The 21,613-nt window shown below is 43.4% G+C and overlaps 2 protein-coding genes across 4 annotated transcripts in view; both read right to left on the bottom strand.

Annotated features, from left to right (window-relative positions):
- Positions 1-161: 161 nt before the first annotated feature.
- ADRM1 (ADRM1 26S proteasome ubiquitin receptor) lies at positions 162-6,869 on the bottom strand. 2 transcript variants are annotated; one of them, XM_084296519.1, is made up of 10 exons: positions 6,807-6,869; positions 6,421-6,631; positions 6,104-6,220; positions 5,901-6,024; positions 5,399-5,485; positions 3,046-3,127; positions 2,660-2,889; positions 2,226-2,383; positions 1,081-1,183; positions 162-386 (listed from the first exon to the last, which is right to left on the bottom strand). In XM_084296519.1, the coding sequence occupies exons 2-10, from the start codon at positions 6,628-6,630 to the stop codon at positions 280-282; spliced, it is 1,218 nt and encodes a 405-aa protein (XP_084152645.1). In that variant the 5' UTR covers position 6,631; positions 6,807-6,869; the 3' UTR covers positions 162-279. The 2 variants fall into 2 exon arrangements, with proteins under 2 accessions (XP_084152645.1, XP_084152646.1); XM_084296520.1 differs by lacking the exon at positions 5,399-5,485.
- An 898-nt stretch (positions 6,870-7,767) lies between these two features.
- OSBPL2 (oxysterol binding protein like 2) overlaps positions 7,768-21,613 on the bottom strand; it is a 36,209-nt gene continuing 22,363 nt past the window's right edge. For both annotated transcript variants that reach the window (XM_084296907.1, XM_084296908.1), the window contains 8 exons: positions 20,944-21,126; positions 18,070-18,177; positions 16,679-16,768; positions 15,919-16,042; positions 13,145-13,273; positions 12,157-12,280; positions 11,451-11,541; positions 7,768-10,532 (listed from right to left, as the gene is read on the bottom strand). In XM_084296907.1, the coding sequence (XP_084153033.1) occupies positions 10,430-10,532; positions 11,451-11,541; positions 12,157-12,280; positions 13,145-13,273; positions 15,919-16,042; positions 16,679-16,768; positions 18,070-18,177; positions 20,944-21,126 (952 nt within the window). In that variant the 3' untranslated portion in view covers positions 7,768-10,429. The remainder of the gene's footprint in view (positions 10,533-11,450; positions 11,542-12,156; positions 12,281-13,144; positions 13,274-15,918; positions 16,043-16,678; positions 16,769-18,069; positions 18,178-20,943; positions 21,127-21,613) is intronic.

The following is a 21,613-nucleotide window of genomic DNA, read 5'->3' as shown; positions in this document are numbered from 1 at the left end:
ATTTTCCTGGTGAAGAGAAAGAATGAGACTAATGTAATAGGACTAATCCCCACCTCAGGGAGCAGCACAACAAGGATGCCCTCTTTGTATTTACCACAAGCAGTACTTTAGCACGTACTGCTTAAGTGCAGGTCAGACAGACTGAGAAAACAAAACCAGTATGGCAGATAAAGAAAATTCCTTTATTTGTAGATTTATATAAGCATAATATGAAGTTAGTAATCCTACTGCAGTTGCTTAAGTTAGTATCTAGGATATCTGTAAGGAAGAGCAAATAACTTAATCTAAACTCATATCTTCCTCTTCATCTTTCTTGTCCTTAGAGTCTCCTTCCTTTTGGTCTGACTTCACACTGTTCTGCATTGCTTTGGCAAACGCTTCTACATCTAGAAGTTAAACACATTAGTTACTTTATTTGGCATTTTCTGGAACAGAATTCATTGTCTGCATGAGGTTAAGTGTCATTAGTTGGAAAGCAAACCATTGCTCAACAGTGAGAGCCTAGGAGCAGAGAAGAAAACATTAACACTCATGGGCCATCCCGTGCACTTTTGGATTTATGCAGTTTAAGCTTGTACACAGGCAGACCTAAGCACTGAATTACTTCCATCATGGAAAACATTCTAAACATTCCTCAAGAAAAAGCGGTGCTTTCCCCCTTTCCCAGTACTAAAGGCCCTAGCTCTGAACTTATTTTAGCTGACTCATTGATGACTCTCACAAAAATAAAGTATTGCTTAACAAGCTGCCTGACATCTCCAGCCAGTTGGAGCCCTTTCAAGAAAACACCCAGAAGGCTGCTTGGCACATCCCTCTGCAGAGCCCTGAATTCTCTAACCCCAAGCCTGACATCAGCACCGTGGCTGCTGCACAACACCTGAGCCACACTCGCCCTTTGATTTTAAGACCAGTGGTGTAAGAGTCAGCTTCTGACAGTTGCTCAGAATCGTTACCTTCTGCAGTCAAGGGCTATGTGTGTGCAGTGCAAAAAAACAACACACAACATAAAACACACACACACACAAAAGAAAGAACCAAACCCAACCACTTCATCGCGTTCTCCACAGCACTGGTACGTACCGCCTTTATTTGCTGCATCTACTGCCTCTGCGGGTAAGCCGAACTGGCTCATTAGTGGGCCGAGCTGTCCTGAAGCTAAGGCAGCGCTGAACATGCTCAATGCCTGGGAACAGGAGTCAGGACATCAAAACCAAGCTTGCATCATACTTCTCCATCACCAGGTGTCTGTGGCTACTGTGCAATAACTGTGAGGACAGCAGTCCCTGGCTGTTTCCACTCCCTGTTTTGGCACGTTGCCCACGTGGCCCACCTGGGAGCAGGCTCTGCCCTTTTTAGAACAAATAACCCCAAAACAACAACCCAACAAACTGCACTGGGGCCAGGCTTGGAAACGCCTCTACACCACAGGCCCTGTGAGTATTCCGTAAGGAGGAGCAGTGGCTGTTCCTGAACAACTACATGCCAGTAAGCCCAAGTGAACAAGCTGTACTGGACCGAGCAGGAAACAATCAGAGTGACGGAACCTCCTGGCACCCCAGCACGGGGATGCCCAGTTTAGGTGCAGGATGCGCTGTCAGCAGGTCACTGCTCAACAACAGCCCTCATTTCTGAAGCCCTGTCTGCACAAGACTTGCCACATTTTAAGCTAAAAACATTCTTTAGCCAATGGAATTTTGCATACTGACAAATTTCAGTCACTGTAAATTCAGGCTGGCCTGTAGTACATCACATTTAATCTGAGCAGTACATCCAGACGGACACTCCTGGAATTACATACTAGTGTTTCAGGAGGGAAAAGGGAAGTAGTGCTATAAACATCAGCATCTCTTCCTTCTATGTATTTGTTCTAATGATTGAACTTTAAAGAGACTGCTTACAGCCCACTCTGACAGGCAATAGTGAATTTGCTGCTACTCAGCTGTCACTTGCCAGAGAGCATTTATAACAATGGCAAAGGTAAAGCTCAAATCCAAAAGAAAGTAAAAAAAAAAAAAACAACAACAAAAAAAACCTTTGTGATCTGCCCTTTGGTGGCCACAGGCAGGATGAACCAGTGCTCCACTACATCGTGTCCCTCCTCCCTCCCACTTCTACAGATCAAATTCCTGCTCTGAGCAGTGGCAGGGACCTAAAAAAGCCGGGCAAGATGAATCCCAAGGGACACCCAAGGGAGGAGGGAAGGAGAACTGCGCCCTGACCGCTACCTGCTGGAACTGCGGAGATGTCAGCGTGTTCTGGATCTCCTCTGCAGTCTGCGGCAGGGATTCCCCGGAGGGAAGGTAAGGCATCAGCCGCTCCTGAACTTCAGCGTTGGCCAGAATGGGAGCCATTATCTCGGGAGTCAGAACAGTTGCCAGGTCAACTAGGAAGAAAATAAACGGCTGGCTGTTAGACTACAGACAAACCCCACATCTTGTCATATAACCAAATGTTGCAGCAGAGTACTGAAAGGCATTTAGCACACTGCTGCCATCCTCCCTCCCTCTCTCAGTTCTGGAGTGAGGATAAGATTCCTGAAGCAGCCAAGAAGATCAGCACTCAAAATAAATAAATACATAAACATTTAAGAGAGCTTTCAAACCCATTTGGAACAGGACAGGACAGTAAAAACAGCTCTGCCTGGCCAGAACCCCGCTACCTTGCTGCCCTCCTGCTCCAGACGGCACGTTCATGGTAGCTAAAATGTTCTGAAGGTCGCTCAGCTGGATGGGCTGGGTCGGGCTCGTGGCCGAGCTGGTTCCGTTACCCGAACTTGGGACGGGGCTCGGGCTGGTCACGGAGGCAGCCGCAGGAACGGACGGGGCAGGCGTGACGCGCGTAGAAGAAGTCGTGGAAGATGGTGTCACAGCAGCTGACTGGCTGCGAGAGCTGGAAAGACAATTAGAAAACCAATATCCTCATTTCAGCGAGGTAACAAGCAGTCTTAGTTCCCATCATTTTTCCCTTCAGTTGGCCACGATTCCTCCCACTTAAGCAGCAGGAATTCGGAACAAGTTCCGGACTGGGAGCAAAGGGGCGCCCTACCTTGATGAGGAGCTGCTGGTCGGGGGTCCCCCACTTCCAAGCAGACTGGCCAGCCCGGGACCTGTCAGCGCACCCAGCCCACCTTCCGCAAACATAAGAGAAGAAGGGGTTTAGAGATTTGTTTCTTTTCAGGTTTCCCGCACCTCTCTGGTCCAGAGAGGTCACTCTTGTACCTGAAAGGTTTTATTGCTAAAATAAAGGAGGGGGTGAAAGAGCCCAGACCAACCCCCACCCACCGCTCTGTAATTAAACAGCTCTCGTTTCCTGAGCTTGCATCCCCGTTAGAAACCTGCCTTACTTGCACGTTTTAGAAATTACTCAATTTCTGGATGTAAACAAGGATGAAATGACTTCGGTTCGTGCTGTACACGCATGACTCTTGCAACAGAGCTCTCTCTCTCTCTCCCCCTTTATCTGCTAGCTTCCAAAAATCCAACCGGTCCCTAAATTTTAAAGCCAAGGCCCCCAGAAGACTGCAGAGGCAGCCCCTGAGGCACCACCGCTGTCTCCCTCCCACACCTGCAGTTTTTGCAGCTTCACACCTAACGGAGAGATGCAGCAGCAGCAGCAGAGTCCTTCAACACCCCCCAGGCAGAGCCAAGTGAGAACAACCCCGCACAGAACCAAAGTGCTCCCAGGACAGCGACCGAGAAACGCAGCAGGAAACCACCAAGAAACCACCACCAGACCTTCAGCCAACTGGCACGTGCCAAGAAATCAGCCCAGAGCCTCCTTCACCCATACCATGTGCAGCCACCAGGGAATTGCTGCAGCCCCACGAACACCAGCTGAGGAGCTGGGGAGAGGCTCAGCTCCTGGGTGCAGCGGAGCTGTCAGTGACTGACTGTCCCCTACAATCCCTCTGAGCCATGATCACCAAACGCCCCGTTCGCCACACGCCTCCCATTCGGTGCCTTCTCACACCACAGCTGCTTGGACGCACTTTTCTACCCTGCCTTCATCATCCAGCTCCTGGGAACTATCTGCAGGCAAGGAAAGCAGAACAGCAGCGCTCTGAGCACCCCGATCAACAGACCGCAGGCAGTCAGAGCAAGCTGCAGCCACCTGCTGCCCTCGTGCGCTCCGTGCTTTGTACAGGAGCGCCCCTGAAGCGTGGAACCCAGCCTGCAGGGCCTGCCCTGTGCTCGCTCCCACAGCAGCAGGAACACCAGGGTGAAAAAAACCAACCAGGCCGCACCTCGTGCTGCTCTGCCCAGCTTGGCCTCGCTCAGAAAAGTTTACCCAGGAGCTGCAACAGAAGCAAAGTCCCAAGAGATGCAAACCAGATGTCAGAGAACCCAGTGCTACCCAGGGAAGAGATCCACACGGACTCACCACAACCACTGCCTGCCGAGGCAAGCAGATGGCTCTGAGTTACGTGTCGAGCTGTCTTACGGCTAGACGTAAAGGCAAAGAAAGAAGAGCTGCTGAAAAAACGTGTTGAAAATAAGAGGAAGGAAGTTTCAGGAGTCACGTGAAGCTCCAAGAAGGAAGCAAGAAGGTCTTTTCCAAACACATCCTAGGAAGTCAGAACCTTTCAACGCTAATGTTAGATTTGCATCCGAACATCCCACCAGCACCAGCTCTGTATCTGAAGCCTACAATTAATTACACTACTGCTGGTGTCACAAAGATGGACTTTGGAGCTTACGCACAGAACCTCAGTCACTGCCACCTGCTGCTAGGTATTCCTTTGCCTTCCGGGGTCTGATTTCTCAGTAAATGCTCTGCTGGCCTTGGAGCACAGGCAGCGCTGAGAACACCGCTGCAGTGACTCCAGTGCCCCTCTCACTCCCTTTAGGAAAAGCAGAGCAGTGGTTCAAGCTCTCCCCAGAAGAAAAAGCCCTAAGCTGAGCTGTCCTCTTCTGACTACAGATTGCTGCAGGGCGGGTGCGCTCCAACCTTCCTCGTGAACTCCACTCTGCACACAAATATCCACTGGATCAGAGACGATGCAAGCCAGAGCCCACAGCTGGGATGCTCACCCAGGAGCCCCTGGTTTTCAGTTCCTGCTCCAGTGAATATTTAGGAGGAAGAGGAAGGGGTTTAAAAACAAGAACAACAACAAAAAGGCAGAAGATTCAGCAGAGCAAGGAGCAGAGCCTATGTTCCTTGCAGGCAGCACCCTAAGATGAGTGCCATCTAGATTTGGTACCCCTCATTTCCTGCCTTTTTTTTTTTTTTTTTTTTTTTTTTTTGCCCCACAGCTCACATTTGAGGCAGGGCCTTGCTGCTTTCTCATGGGAAAGAAGCGCTATTCAGCTTAATAGCACTACTTGAAAATATCGTCAGGTAAGATTTAACCTGGCAGGAGAAAATACCATTTTGGCATAAAGATATTAAAGCATTTTACCAAGTCCTCCTAAGCCCGTTGGTCCGATCAGCTGCATGAGCTGGTTATGGCTCATGTTTCCAAGAAGGCTTTGCAAGCCACCCTCACCTAAAAACAAAAACATTCTGAAACACAACATATTCACAGAGGTTTTTTTCACAGCACTCCGGCTCAAACAGCAGGAGATTAATTGGCATCACATTCTGTACGGAAAAAACAGTTTCAAGTGTTTACTGATTCATGATGCTCATAAAAGATAAATGCAACTCGGCTTCATAAAAAGGTAAGACTCCAGAGAATCTGCTGGAATCAAGCTCCTTCTTCTGGCAGTCTTAACTTTCAGCCTGCACCTATTACAACAGCGCAGTTTATTTTGCTAAAAGCCCGTTTATACTTCTGGCATTAACATTGTCCCCAACTCACCCTCCAAAGCCAGCAGGAATGTCTCAATGCCTCCCTAAGGAGCTACAAGTGCTAACTCTAAACAAGGGCCTCGCGCGGAGGAGCAGGGAACGGACTGTACCTCCCAGCGCCGAGAGCTCGTGGCCTCCACTCGCGTTCCCACCCAAAGCGCCGGGCATTGGGGGATTGTTGAGGTACTCGTTCACTTTGCGGCAGTGCTCCTCGTCCTTGTCAGTCTTCGGTTCCTGCAAGGAAGCCGCTCTTGGTACAAGGCGAGTTGGCAGCGGGTCGCTCCCGGACCTTTACCGTTTACTTGCCACAAACCTGCATCCAGAAGAAGAGCCGCTTGGATCCCGCCTTGAACTTCAATACGTACACGCGGCCGGTCGTGCACTGCGGCACCCTCTTGAACTCGCAGTCATCGGGGAAAATGATCAAATCCTGGAAGAGGCGGCGGGAGGGAGGAGCAGGCGTCACAGGGATGTCACTTCCAGCCTCCCCGAGCCCCCTGCCCTCCTCCCGTCCTTCCCAAAGCACCGCGGCTCCGCCAGCCCTGGGGACCCCCTCTCCCCCCGGATCCCCTCCGGGGAGCTCCCTGCGCGGTGCCGCGGCCCGAGGCCTCCCCTGGACGCCCCACTCACGTCCTCCACGGTGCCCGAGGCGCGGTCCTTCCAGCAGAAGTGGATGAGGGAGTCGTCGGTCTGCTGGATGTACACGAGCCCTTTCCGTTTGTCCGGCGTCACGGTGCTGCCCTTCAGCGCCATCTTCCCGGCGCGGAACTCCACCAGGTATTTGCTGGACGAGCCCCGGGAGCCCGGCACCAGGCTGGGGAACAGCGCGCCCGAGGACATCCTGCGGCCGTGAGGGGGGGTGAGGGGAACGCTCAGGGACCCGGGACGAGGCCGCCCGGCCCCGCTCCGCCCTCACCGAGCCCCGCGGCCGCCCCTCAGGCCCCGGAGCCGCCTCAGCCCCCTCAGGGCCCGGCCCCGCTCCCCGCTCCCCGCTCCCCGCCCCCCCCCCCCGGTACCTGCCGCCGCCGCCGCCGTCTGCCTCAGGCCCCGCGCCGCTGCCGCTTCCTGCCCCGCGCGCCGGAAGCCCGCCCACAAGTGGGCGGGGCGGACCACGCTCAGCCTCCCGCGGTTGGACGGCGCGGCTGTCACTCAAGCGGCGGCCCGCCCCTCCCCCGCCTGCTGTGTCATCACGGCGGGAAGATGGCGGCGCTGCCCCTCCCCCAACCCCCCCCCAATTCTCTCCCCCCCCCCCCCCGCTGTGAGGGGCCGCGCGGCCCTGTGTGGAAACAGAGATGTTCAATAAAAGTCAATAAAATGCCGTTTATTAAAAATAAATCCCACTCAGGGAGCGGCTGGAGGGTGCACGGGGCCGGGCAGGGCTGAGGCCTGTGGTAACACCTCTGGGAGGCGGTTACCTGAGCGGTCCCGGGAGGGTTTTTTCTTTTTTACTTCCAACATTGGGTTTCAAACCGATGAGAAATGGGTTTCAGTTACTAAACAGCAGTAAATATTGCTGTTTAGTCCTGTTTCTTCTTCCTGGCTAATTTAGGGGATACACTTCCCATCTGCATTAATTTGGGTACCAACAATTCTGTAAGAGGCTGGTGTCTGGAAGCAGCTGCTCCCCCCCTGCAGCTAAAATCGCCTCAAAGACACAACTCAAAAGCCACACAATTAATTTTTTCCTCCCACCACAACTCAGCAAAAGCCCCAGCCCTGGGCACGTCCCTGGACAGAGGGCACAGATCACCACAGCTCACCCCAGGGGCTGCTCTCACCCCCCACCCCACAGGTCCCCCACAGGACACCACAGTGGGTGTTCCAAGCTGCGATTTAAATCGCTTTTTGCCCAATAGCATCACCGTGATAACAAAAAGGGACCTGGCCCTGTCCGATCAGCAAAGCCAGAGCCATCCCCAACAGTTTTCTTGCCCTAGAACGCGAGTCTCACTTCACAAAAACCTCTCTCTCACCACCTAGAGGCCCAAAGGGAATTAAGTATTTATTATAATCTCTTTCTAGATGGTTTCTCTACATAGTCGTATTAACATATACTAACACATTTATCTTATATACAGTGTTTAATCAAGTTATAAAAGTGACATTCTTTTAAAAGGTGCAAAGTTATTAAAGTTTTGACATGTAAACTACTGAGGCGAGATCTGCATTTAAAATAAAACTTTTTCACTTTCAGAGCAATCACAATGTGGTTTAGGCATCCCACGGCTAGCCAGGCATAATTTTTTTTTGGCAGCAATGAGAAAATATTTTGTTAATGCTTTCGATGAAGAACAATAAATTAAAAGAACAGATTTGGAACCAATCTGAAATTTCACTAAGAACATTACACTAAGGGAAGGGGAGAAGGGGGTAAAGACATAACTAAAGAAGTGTTCTTATTTTAGAAACCTTTCCAGTTCATTTTTAAATTCCATGAAAATTCTATCCTGAAGTTTTGATTAAACGTGTTGTTACAATTGTCTCTGGTTTTGCATAATGAAAAGGGTTTAGGTCTTTGAATTAGAATTACAACCTAGAGGAGAGAGATGCTAACCTGTACATTCCTTCTCAAAACCAGAATATTTCTTTAGCAATTACTCTTTTCCATTCTGGTAATTCTACTTATATGTATTGTTTTAGAAACATGACTCAAACTTTAAACATATTATTTAGTTCAAGCAAGTTTTAAACTCCCAGATGTTAAACTGGCTTAAACTGAATGTTTTCAATCCTCATCTAATATAAATGGTTCCCCAGTCAGCTTGCAGGGAGTCTGCAAGGAGGATTACAGTGCTTGGAACAGTCATTCAAATCCATTTTTTATAAAAAGGATGAAAGTGTTTTTATGCTGTCCCATACAGATCAGCAAGGACTTTTTAAACGTGTCTATGTGTTTATTAGGAGAAAATACAAACTTACTGTCTGCACCTTCTTACCATGTCTAGCTCGTGTGTTTGAAAAACTTGCAATCAGCTCAAAGCATGATTTCTGGCAACAGAATAAAGTTGCCATGAGCACAATTCAGATTCAGCCCTTTTTATTGCCTTGAAATTTTACAATTTCTCCCATTTTTCTAATGAGGAAGAAAAAATCCCCCAAATTTAAAGTTAATCCAATCATTAGATGCATACTTTGAGATAAAAATGTTTCTCTGTATGTGCATTTTCTTTTGCTTTTTATCCTGTAGCTGGGATGGAAGAACAATCTACTCTTTCGATGAAACCACAAATGTGTTTAGGCGTCAGTTGGATTGATTCTTCCACATATTCCTCAAGGTGCTGATGCTCAACACCAGCAATTGCTGAATTTTACCGTAAACCTAACAGTAGTGTAGCCACTCTCCATTTTTGCCTAGTTACTCAATTAGAAGCTTTCATAAAAGAACAAGCAACCATAGGATTAGTTTTAATTACTGGACCTACTTTTTCAAGCCTCCTTTCCCCCTCTCCCCCCCAAGAAGTATACCACTTTGAAAGAAAATGAATGCATCAGTTCAGTAATTGATCTGTAGCTCAGTTATGTCCAATATTATCTGGCTTCGATGTTTCGATATGGAACAAAAAAATCCCACGTCTATGACATCACGTGCTCACAGAAAACATGTAAAAGGTATAACTATGCCACAGCTTTAAATTGATTCTGCTTTTTCACAACATACAAAACAGACATGACCTAATAAAGAAAAAACATGCAAACAAAAACATCCTGGAAATATGAACCTGTGTGGATATATATACCAAGTGCTTCCAAATAAAAGTTTAGTCTAGAAGCGTACACAGTGCCAAAGCTGCCAAAAGTAGTGCGGAAGATCTAAGCCTCCAAGTGGTAGCAAGCAATATATTTTACATTGTAACCACCTCTACATTCCTACAATTGCTTCTGAAGCTTCTCTTATTTTCAGAACAGCATTTGACTTCAGAAAAAGCACACAATTTTTAATGCACCTTTCTCTTCTCTTAACATATACTTTTATGTAATTTTATCACAGGTATACAGCTTAATGCTCACAGTGTCCAAAAATTGTGAAGACTCTGTAACAGACAACTACAGTTTGAGAAGCTAAAGTTGTTTCTTGTTTCTCCAAGTCTTTGAATTATTAAATCATGTTGAGAGAGAGGGGCCAGGAGCTCCAATCCCCATATAGTGCTACATACCATATGAAAGTTTCACATGCATCTCTTCACAGGAACAGTACTAGATTTTATCACATTGGTACCATATCAACTTTTCATCCCTGCTCCAAGTTCAGAAGACTTCAGATTCTTCACTATTGTACTAAGAGGATATTATCTCTATTTTATTAAAGTTACACAGTTTTCAAGGATGTTATGAGCTCTACCAGATACAGCATACCTTCCTGACAAAAATGACGGTGGAAAAAAATGAAGAACCAAAGGTCCCTTTAAAAATTAGTGAAAACATGATGATTTCAGGTGCAGCTTTATGGGAAGAACGCAACAGTATTTAAATATTTGGCAATCCAACATTAGTGATAATTAAATCCTTGATTGTTGACTGATAGATGTTTTGTTAAAATTTACTTAGAAAAGCTGTTTTTTGCTATTAACAAAACCAGAGTAACTGGCTTAGAATGAAATCTAGTGATGTCCAGATGAGATGAGCAATTGGTTCCATAATTTCAGTATATGTCTGGACAGTCTGAGAAATTTCTATCAAAATAGCCACCTGAGTACAGCCAATCTGAAGTCCCAGTGTATGGGTTAGTGCCTTGATGAAACCATCTGTGAAAAAAAATAATAAAAAGAAGGCAAACTGTTAGAAGAGCAGAAAGAAACAAACAAAAAAAGACTTTGTTTCTTTCACAAGAACGTTGTTAAAAGACACTGGTATTTCTTACTGGAAAAAAAAAAAAAAACACTCTGTAAATATTCAAACATGAAAAATAGGGCATTAAACTTCCTACATTTTCAAACAGATTTTCAAAGGCATTAACTGGAATTAGTCTGTAACTGATCCCCAGGCTTTGGAAACAGAACGTTGAATTCCATGAGATCATCGGAGCAGCCCACAGTTCCTGCCTTTGAAGGAGACACCTGCAGCAGCTGGCTTTCAGCGTACACCTTACTGTACAGCACTGGCTCCTGAGAGGAACAGCCAGCAGGAACAAGAGCCAAATCATGCCTCACTGTGATGCACTCGATGACTGAGAAGTCACTTTATGCAATAAAAAATGCGATTTCTGAAGTAACCAAGCCAAGAAATCCAAAGGAGTTTGAAAGTAAAAGGTCCTAGAGAGCCACAACATGTTACTCAACTTCCAAGCTGGACAGAAATAGGTTAAAGAAGAGATGAGACTTAACTTTTTATTTATTCTATCAAAAAAGATGACCTCCATAGGCTTTAGAACAAAAAAAACAACCACCACCACCACCAAAAAATAAATACCAACAACCCAGCATTACCAGTTACTTATGACAGGTTGCAGCATTTATTATAAAATAATTTCTCTAGGACAAAATTATCAGCAATTTTGCCTTCCAGCTACATTATTTAAATGTTGACCCAGCAAATGCTTTAAGTGACACTACAAATTGTGTTGTCATGAAAGAAATCAAACACACGTTGTCTTGAATAAAAACATTTCAGGCAACAAAACCCCACCACTCCGAGCAGTAAATGCCCAACTCCCTCCTCCTTACCGTGTCTGCCACTCCACTTCGTCTTTTGCACGCTCCTTGCGAGCAGCTCTTTGTTTCTCTTCTAGCCTCTCTTTTTCTTTGCTAGCCACATCTAGCAAACATTTCAATAGGAATAGGTTATTTAGTAAAATTGAAACAAAAAAAAATGCAGAAAAAAATGGAAAAGACTGCAGAGAAATAAAACACAGCTCGTTTAAACAAGAGAAGCCATTCGCTGTACACAATCTCACTCCACAATGACAGCTGCAGGTAGTAAATGTAAAACTGTCATTTCAGAAAAGTTGTGACTACAAACTGAAATTACGGCCTTTTATCTTTCAGAAATACTGCACGCAGACACCAGGGAAGAATTTAATCTACAACGTGCGTAACAGTGCTTTTTCCACTATTTCATCTTGTGTTCTTCCCAACAAACGTGAGAGCAGGACAGCAGGTCTGGCAGTTTTCCCTGAGTAAACACACATGCAAACACACTGTAACCCAGGGCAGCAGTCTCGGGATCCCTCTTGGACACACTTGCTCTCCCAGGCATTTCAGAGAGAAAACAGACACGGCACGTTGTTCAAAAGCATACTCGTTAGTACAGAATGAAATAAAGTTAAGGCTGCTCTGGGAATGAGAAACTGAAGACAGTGTTCCTATATCCCTCCGGTCATCCCCCCCAAATTTTAGTAACGTTAAAGTATTTCCTCCAGCAAACACATACCCATGTTTCCATTTTCCATATTCCTGATATCTGGACGTAGCCGACAGTCGGTGGGAGCCAATATTGCTTCCATGCCCTTCTCTAGTTCATTGAGACTCACGGCAAAACTGGTGAAATTGTACATCTTAAAAGCAAATTAAATACAGGTTATTTTGGCAAAGTAGCACTAAGTTTCCTATACTGAATGGACACAACAAAGATTCCAAGAGAAATTATTGAGTCAAACCTTTTCCCTCTGGCTACCCTGAAAGCAAGTTTAGTCACAAATAAAACTGACTTATTTTAATTTTTTAAGTGGAGAGAAGGCAGGAACAAGGAAGGGAAGAGAATGGAAATCACACCTTTAATTTTTTAAGCAGGCTTTGCTGCAGAAGATCAAGATGCATTTTCCTCATGCTTGATACTTAGTACAGTGATTTAAAAAAAAAAAAAATCTACACCTAAAACTAAAAAAGCAAGTCGTTTTTCTCAGGAAAGCAGACATCCTTTCCTTCATTCCTTTCAGAGGACAATATTCTGGGCTTTTTCAAGACAATAGCTAATTCTGTAAGCACCTGTTTGTGCAATTTCCAAAAAGTCTACTTGCAACTATGTAAGTTAACAGCCAGATGCACGGTTACTGCACGTTTTGTAAGCCCATCTCCCAACGGCAGGGTCAGCAGAAGGGAACATGCAGCCATACTTTAGCCACTCCAGGTGCAAAGATCCTGACAGATCAGACAAACAAATGACCCCAAACTCCACTCTGAAGCAGCTGCAGGCAGATCACGCATTCTGTCTCCTTTGACACAGGAGTGATGCTTTCAGCACAGGGATGAAGCAGACAGTTTGTTGTAGTTTAATTTTGCTGCTGCAGCAAGAACTGCCAGGATGTGTCAATAGGCAGGCTACAGATAGACACTTCTCCAGGGTTTCCTTTGAACATTGCTCATGTTCCCTGGGATGAGTCACTACTAATAGGAACACACAGACTGATGGAAACAGTTACCTGCGATGAGTTTGGTGGTCTACAATTTATCCTCCAAAGCAATTTGCTGCCTGGCACAAACTGCACAGTGTCTTGAACTTCTGGCATATCATCAGCCTCATCATTTTCAGATTTAATAACATCTTCACTCTGAAACAGAGATAACATTTGGCAGGGGAACAGAGGGAAATCAGACAGTTTCATCTAGAGTTCTACAGGGTGACTGCTGGGGAGCCCATTCAGATTTGAGATGCTACTCTCGCTCCTGTACTGCTGCATCACCCTTCACATTTGCTTTTCCTCATTCTTTACACTGTTCCTCCAACTTTCATCTTAACTTCTTGCTTCTAATATAGAAGAGTCTCTCACCACCTATGTGCAGCTTCATCATCCATTAAAAAAACATAACAGTAATGTCTTTCAGAAATGAGCTTCCCTTCTATCCCATGCCAGAGCTTCATTTTGTCTAACTACTCATTTTGCCTATTACTTCCTCAGGTTTAGATGAGTCAAGGCAGCAGTTTAAACCAGTTCTCATAATGGCATAAGAAAGATAAACAGCACACGCATGCTTTTGGGTATTGCTTCATCACTTGCAGAAGATTTGGATGTGGGATTGAAAAACAGATACGCTCCTGTTCCAATCTGATTTTCTATGATACAGATTCTATTAACTGTTATCACTGCCACTTCTCTCACTACGAAGACTTGGTACTGAAGTTAAAAACATGGTGTCTCTCTCTCCAAGTTCCTTCGTTAGCAGACGCACTGCTATAATCCATAAAATCAAATGCAACATTCTTCACCAGGCTGCTCTCAGAAGGCCAAGTCACAGCAGACCTGCTCCCAGCTCCCTTTCATTGCACAAAACGAAAGGACAACAAAAGTGAGGGCTTGCAGCTCTTATAGGAACGCAGTGATTTCTTAGGTTTCCAAGTACAGAAAAGCCTTTTTATCCCCACTCTAGGTCAGATACACATCTCAGAAGCTACTTGGACCTTTAAGAGTGTCATTGGAAAAGACAATTATGTCCTTGTAAATGATTCCTCCTGTCACTCACAGCTGCTGACTTCTGCCTAGGACCTTCGGTACAACTCTCTGCTACCAAGTGAGCCTTTACAGGACCCCCTGACATTAATGCAGGCTGACATTCTAACACTGCTTTTACTTCTAGTTATTTTTCCTGTTCTTTTCTTGAAGTTGCTGCCACTTAAAATTCCCTGCTGTTCTTGGTGCCTCTGTGGAGGCAGAATAATTAATTCCCTAAACTAGGTGCTTAATGGGACAGAAGGCCTCACCAATTCCATCTACCTCAACCTAAAACAAGCCACTTCTTCACATCAGGACTCACACCTCGCCTCAGTGCATTTACATTAATGCACACGCTGCCTAAATTGCACTAAGAACTCAACAGCTAAAAAAGAAAAAAAAAGTCTATTTTCCGTGGTTGTGGCCAGCATTCCCGTTCTCAATGCTACAGTTAAAGACAGCCGTGTGTCAGCACGGGCAATCTCGTCGGGCTGGACTGTCACTTCAAAATGCTGCATGGGGGTGGAAAACAGAATGAAGAGTTTTATTTGATCACCTCACTATTTTTATTCCACTGTTCACTCCACAGACCTCAATCACTTTTGTTCTGGCTTTATCTATTTTAGGAAGAAAATACAAGCTGGTTCTGTAAGCAGTTAGAGGAAAGAAAGAGGCTGCACACAGCACGAACACAGTGGAAAATAACATCTTCCTTGTACAGCTGAAAAGCAAGCAGAGCACACACAAGTTAAGCATTCTCTCTGCACAGGATCAGGCCAAACAACACAAGCTGTCAAGCTGTACCACCAGATGTGTTTTCACCTACTTGAACTGCACAGACCACAGATCACAGGGCAGCTTCCCCCACCTGCCTGAGAACTTATTTTCTGCATATTCGGTTTCTGCCATCAGCCTGAACCAGAGGAGAATCTGACTGTCTTAGCACACAGCCATGTTGTGAGAGTTCAGAGGATTTCACCACGAGAACGGATTTAAAACCACACCAACCAGAAGAGAAGAGGCAAGAACATTCTAGAGTTACAGCATCGCTTTTTCCTCTCCCCTTTTATTTTCCTTCTGCCTCCTCTGACATGGCTCATTTGTTTTATTCAAAAACACCCCATTAAGTTAAAGAGGGCCTGTTTTATACACTGGAAAATAGCTCCATACGGTTAAAATTCTAACTTCAATCCTTTGGTTTGAGTAGACACTGTTCTAAAAGACTCTCTTTGACTACTTTCCATGTCAACATCTGGTTTACTGTCAGGCAGTTCCCCATCTAAATATAAATTCAGCAGGAAGGAAGGAAAGAAAGAGTTGATTTTCTTAAGATGAACAAAATCTTATTATTTAAAAAAAGTTAAAATATAAACCTGCACCGTGACAGAATCCAGAGCTAAAACCAAGGCCTGTTGTTGCTCTAGATTCCTCTCGTGAATATCTAAAAGAAAGTTCAGGTCTCTTAAACAGCGGCTAGTCACTCTTTAGTTATCATTTTCATTTTGTATGAATGACCAGGGTTTGCAAGACTTCTGTTGCCACTGGGCAACCCAACAGTCCTCTGCACCATACAGCATCTTGCATTTTTCTTCTAACGCTAAGGCTTGGGAGTAACTTGTCCGACCTGGCCTACACGTGATGAAAAACCCACAGGTCTCCAGACCCCTTTGTTGTCAAGGCTGCCTGCATCACAAACTCTAGAAGGCTGCAAGCCCAACATAACTGATTTAAGCATTCTTTACTCCCTAAAGAATCCTTCATCTTACCGGCTTCAATTTCTTCTGCTCACCGCCTCTCTTTTCATTCTTTTTGTAAGTCTCATATGTAGTGGGATCAGTGCACCATAAGCATTCTGTCCACTTGCCATAGATCACACACAGCTTCTTTTTGCTGCAGAGAGAGCGAAGGAGACTTAGCTTTTGCTTCTTATAAAGCCTAAGATGAGTCATTCAGATTCTAGTCTATATTAAATACACAGCTTCCTACTGTTGCATTTTATATTTCTTTGCAAAATTTCTTAGTAGCCAGATACCTGATTAACGCAAAGAAAACAATTCACCTTATTCTAGTCTTTCTGCTACGCAGTCTTGCAGAACGCATCCTCATGACCTAATCACATACTTTTTGTTACTGTTAAAACAAGTGTGGGTGCAGCGAAGCCAGCAGCTTACCATACAGACCCCCAGAGTCACATCACAGCTTCAGGTTTGATTAAGTACTTCCAATAACTGTATTCTCATTCTTTTAAACTGAAGATTGGAGCCGTGACTGTGAAACAGTGAAATCAATTGCAACTACTCTGCATATTCCCTGAATACCTTTATTTCAAATGACTGAACTGGAAAATTTCTCCTAATAATGCTTAAAATGCTTATCCTTGAATCAAGGAGTTTAAAATCGATGCCGAGAACAAATGATTATAATCTGCATTGCTAGCAACTTTGCAGTCACATCAGTTGTGGTCCAGCACTAAAGTAATGCCACGGTGCTCAGAAACACAGAGGCCAACAGGCATTTATCACTTACTTTTTGTCCTGGATGTATCCCTCTACTCTGTGAAGCTCTTTCCCAAACAGTCCACACGGTTTAAAGTTAAGGACACATTTATCTCCAGTACTGTAGAGGAAATAAGCACGCACTTAAATAAGCAAGCTCTGAGATACATTAATAAATTCCTTTTTTTTTCTTTAACTACACCTTATTTTAGCTTTTTCCATGCAAGCACTGTGGATTAATTATTCATATCATTATTTTTATTTAACTATGGTTTATTATTTTATTAGGGCATTTCAAAATACCATAAAAAAAAAAAAAAAGAAAATGCACACAGGAAGACAAAACAAGCCTGTGAAAGCCAACTGAAAACATGACTGTGCTTCTGAATTTCATGCATATCTAAAATTAACCAAAAATGTAAGGAATCAAATGGAATACAGTCTTGCATACAGCTTAACGTACACTATTAACACACCAAGGTTCAGGTTAACATCTGTTTACAACTAACTGGAATTAAATAAAGCTTTATGAATGACCTACACAGGGAATCTCGTTAATGGCATTCAAGAGTCACCTTGAAATTGCATGTCAAAAATTCTGAACTAAATATTTTACAAACACAAAGCAACATTATACGTCAGCATCTGAGAGGTACACATGTGCAAATACTGTCTCCCAGGGAGGTTTCTGGCCAAGTTGCTACATTAAGCACAAAGCACACAGAGACCATCCCAAGTCTTACATGTATGTGTGAATGCAAGAGACAGAAACTTAGATCTGATGTGATGAGAAGCATCAAACCAGCAGCCCTGCTGAATTAAAGCTCTAATCTACTGACAGAAAAACAGGTGCAGAATTAATACAGTTTTCATAAAATCCTCCCTTCTTACAAGAGGTCATTCTCTCTTTTATTTTCTGTAAGGTAAAAAGCTTTTACATAGGCAGTTGGCAGAGCAATTGACACGCTTTAAGTTCGCATTTTCCTACTCTGCAGTCATTTTTCTGTGCTGCACCCTTAAATTAAGGCATTCTCTATTATTAAAACTAAAGTGAGTGACAAATCACAATCAACAGGTCAATCAACGGGAGGTCTACTACTGCAAATCTCCAACAATTATTCCATTTAATGGTTCTGGAGTTAAATCTAATTTCTGTCCGTTGCCAATAAGGCTGAACGTGAATAGGTAACTCTCAAATGTAAAACCTTTGCAGCCTGTAAGCCATCTAGCCCTTTTCCTTCTATATTATGATGATACTACACCCAATCCAGTGAGTAGCTTGCATTTGTTAGAAGGTGGAAAAAAAAAGTCTTCAGACCTATAAAGGTCTGTGCATATTTGAGAAAAATTAGAAGTATCTGCTTTGTAATGACAATGCACCAGCCCCTCTAAGCCAGCCCTCAGTCCCATGGTCAGCATTACCTGTGATTTACAATTTCTACTGTTCCATATTGTTCTAGCCACAGTTTACCAATAATTACATTATGTACACAACAGGTTGGATTTGTCCACGTGTAGGCTTCGTTATGTCTGTAAAAAACATAAGTAGAGAAATAAATCAGGTTCTTGAGCTTGAGGCAGAATGTAAGCCTTATTACAATTCTATTTGTGGCAAAATATTTAGCACTCCTGTGAACAGCCCACAGTTAACTTCAAAACAGAAAAGAAACAGACTTTTCTTTATAAGCCAACAATGTGCCGTATGTAAACATTAGTGTGAGTTCATAAAGTGATATCCCCTTTACTTTTCTCCCCATTACATAGTTGAAGTAGTCAGTTTTTACAGTTGCTGCACTTTTGATTACAAATTCCAGCTCAGCTTAAAGAGCAGCCCAGGAATACATCTTCATCTGAGCTTTTAAAGCTATACGTGACAGGTAACGCTCAGATGAGAACTGGACAGACAAAGCCTAACACTGTCTTCTATTCAGCTACTGCAGCAGCATTGCAAATTTTACCCTAAAGCTTTCTTGTAAACCTGTACCATAACCTAGAGAGGATCTTTTATTGCTGAAGATGGATGGCTGAGTCCTCCAGCAGAGGTTAGTCACCATCAGACCTGACAAAGGCACTCCTCGAGGGTCGGTCAGACTAACCACTCAGGCAATCTTTCATACAAACTGTGGGTGGTAAAGGCTTTCGAACCCAAGGAGTACAATAGGAGTCAGAAAACTGCAGAAATGGTTTCCACAAACACTGCATCAGTGTGTGAGGCCTGAAGGTGGGCCTCACCGAAGGCAGGTTTGGGGGTTGAGATTAACTTTTGTTTAAAATCAGTTGATTTTAAACAAACTGCACTACGTTCAGTCTCATAAGCACAATGTTTAAATGTCAAATTTATTATTCAATTCCTTCCTTCTCCCAAAGATTTACTGAGGAGGAAGAGTCCAAAAAATGGAGGAATTTTCCACTTACTTTTGTCGTTTTTTGTTTGTTTTGTAACATTTTGTAAAAAGCTTTACAAAGATGAGTTAACAGATCCTAAACCCTTAAAAAACATTCAAAATGTTAAGTAACAGGAATCCTTTTATCACTAGCCTGGCAGCATCAAAGCCTCCTATTCTTATGCCTCTTTCAATACTGATAAAAGAAATACAAAAGTTACCTGGTTAGCAATCAACCCATCTTAGAAAAGCTTGCAAACTCTATTTTAGTACCAAAAACACAGAAACAAGTAGCGTCCTCTGTGACAAATGCCTTGTGCTTCTACTTCCATTAAGCATGGAGAGAACACACATATTAAATATTTCCACCTGTCAGTTTTCAGCACAGAGAAAAAACAGATCAATGATGTCTGACTATTTTCCACAGCAAACTATCTTCAAGCATACTTTAGAATAATGACTACTCTTCAAGTGGAAAAAAAAAAACCTGCATCGCACCAGCCTTAGTGTACATTTTTATTCATGAACTACTTGACAGCAAAATCTTGTGTAGCATAAAATATACCAGAAGACACTCATGCCCTGTGCAGACAAATTGAAACGTTCGTTTGTGCTGGAGGAGCGAGGAAGGTGTGTTTTCTAACACACCGAAAACAGTTGTTTTTAGCAAAAATACAGTACTTAACAATGACTACAATTTTGCTTAGGCCCCGAGTAATTCTCAGACCGCTCAAACCAACAGAGCAGGATGAATCAAAACATTAACAGGCTCAAAATTTGAGCTCAGCTTCTGCTACTAACCTGTGCAAATATTTAAAACAAGTGCTTTAGTTGTTTACACGCCGGTTTAAATCTGTACTGTGATTTGATTAGGCAGAGCAAGAATTTTAATAGTCTTCTACATAAAGGCTCTCCCTCCACCGAATATTCTTGCCAAGTCTGCATTCTACGTTGAGATTCATAGCTACTTCTACATTCAGAAGAAATTTCCTCTATTTACAGCACTATTTATATTCAAGACAAGCTCGTACTTTTGTAAGCTTTGGAAGATTAGATGCCAGCAGCTTGACAAATAAACTGTGCTTTCAAAAGAAACTACAGGAAGAGTCGATGCTTGATGCGGCAGTCAAGTTGCCTCTTTATTGAAACCAAATGTTTAGAAGTTTCATAAGATATTTCAAAAACAACCTCAAAGTCAGGCCTGAGGAAAACTTTTGGAAAAGCACCTTTAAGTGTTCAATTGCAGAATGCTTGTTCTGTGATAGTACATGCTTGTGACCCATTTTGGAAAGCTCCAGAGTCTTTGTGCCACCAGGGCACAAAACAGCTTGTGCAAAGTTGCCTTATTTAAGACTGCTAGGCTTGTCTCCAATCAAGCATGTAACCTGGAAGGGTACTCATGATTTTACTTGGAAAGTGATGGTACACAGGGAATATTAAATAGATGATAGAAATCCTGACAAGTTCCTTGCATTCACCATCACATAAAGCAGCTAATCCGAAGCAGCAGTTCTTTTTAACCAAACATGCACGCAAACAATCAAAACCAGCAACAATATTTAAAAGTGAAACGAGTTTGAATAGCCTGGTAATAGAATTTTAGTTCTGATTGAATTTTAAGTGCCCTCACAGAACTAGCTTTCAATTGCATTCCATTTTAGGAAATGTTAATTTTCACGGTGCAAAAACTGGGTCAAATTGAAACAGCTACACAAGCATGGCACAATTCCAAAACCAGAGTTCTTAAATTAAGGAGTGAAAAATAACCTGTAAATAATTTTTTACCATCTCTTCAGCAAGAGGTTTTCACATATTCATCAATGAAGAGCCAAAAGGAGGATATCACCTATATTTTTATTCAAGTTAAATGTTAAGGATATAAGCATAAAAGATATTGACTTCTTATACTCACTTTAGAAGCTCCAAAGTAATTGTTCCCCGAGGCTCCGCTTCTATACTCTTTCCCCAGAATTTTAGTTTGGGATAGATTGATCCATGAAAAATAAAGTCCTTATTGAGGCCTTCAGAATAAAATGCACTAATAGGTGGGTGATGGCTGACTTGCTCAGATATAAACCTAAATCCTAAATCCTCCCTAGCAACACACACACACAAAAAAAAAAAAAAAAAAAAGAACATTAACCCCTAGATCAACCTCTTTTCTTTTCTTTTTTTTTTTTTTTTATTGTTACAGAATAAAAAAGTAACTTTTTTTTAAAAGGATTTTTAGATTACTCTGAAGGTGAGAGTTTCCCTTTTCTAGTTCCATGACACTTTTACATTTAATAAAATGACAGCAATTATACACTTAATACTTTTTCCCCTTTAAATACTTCTTTATACAAAGAAACAATCCCCATTCAAACGCTTAAGTGGCTTTCTACCCAGAAAGGCTTTACAAGAAGTTTGACTGAAATAACTCTTGAAAACACTGAAACTGCTTGGGCAGCAGCAGAAGATCTGACTGGAAATTGATTTCTTCACCATGTACATACCACCCATTTAAGCACACGGTAAGTCTCCCAGACTAACTCCTCTACCTGACCTGATCAGCAAAACACACTTTAAATTAGTTTAGAGTC

This window comes from Netta rufina (assembly GCF_964035555.1).
Source record: "Netta rufina genome assembly, chromosome: 16".
NCBI lineage: Eukaryota > Metazoa > Chordata > Aves > Anseriformes > Anatidae > Netta > Netta rufina.
The sequence above is the reverse complement of the archived record's forward strand: the minus strand, read 5'-3'. Positions and strand labels throughout refer to the sequence as shown.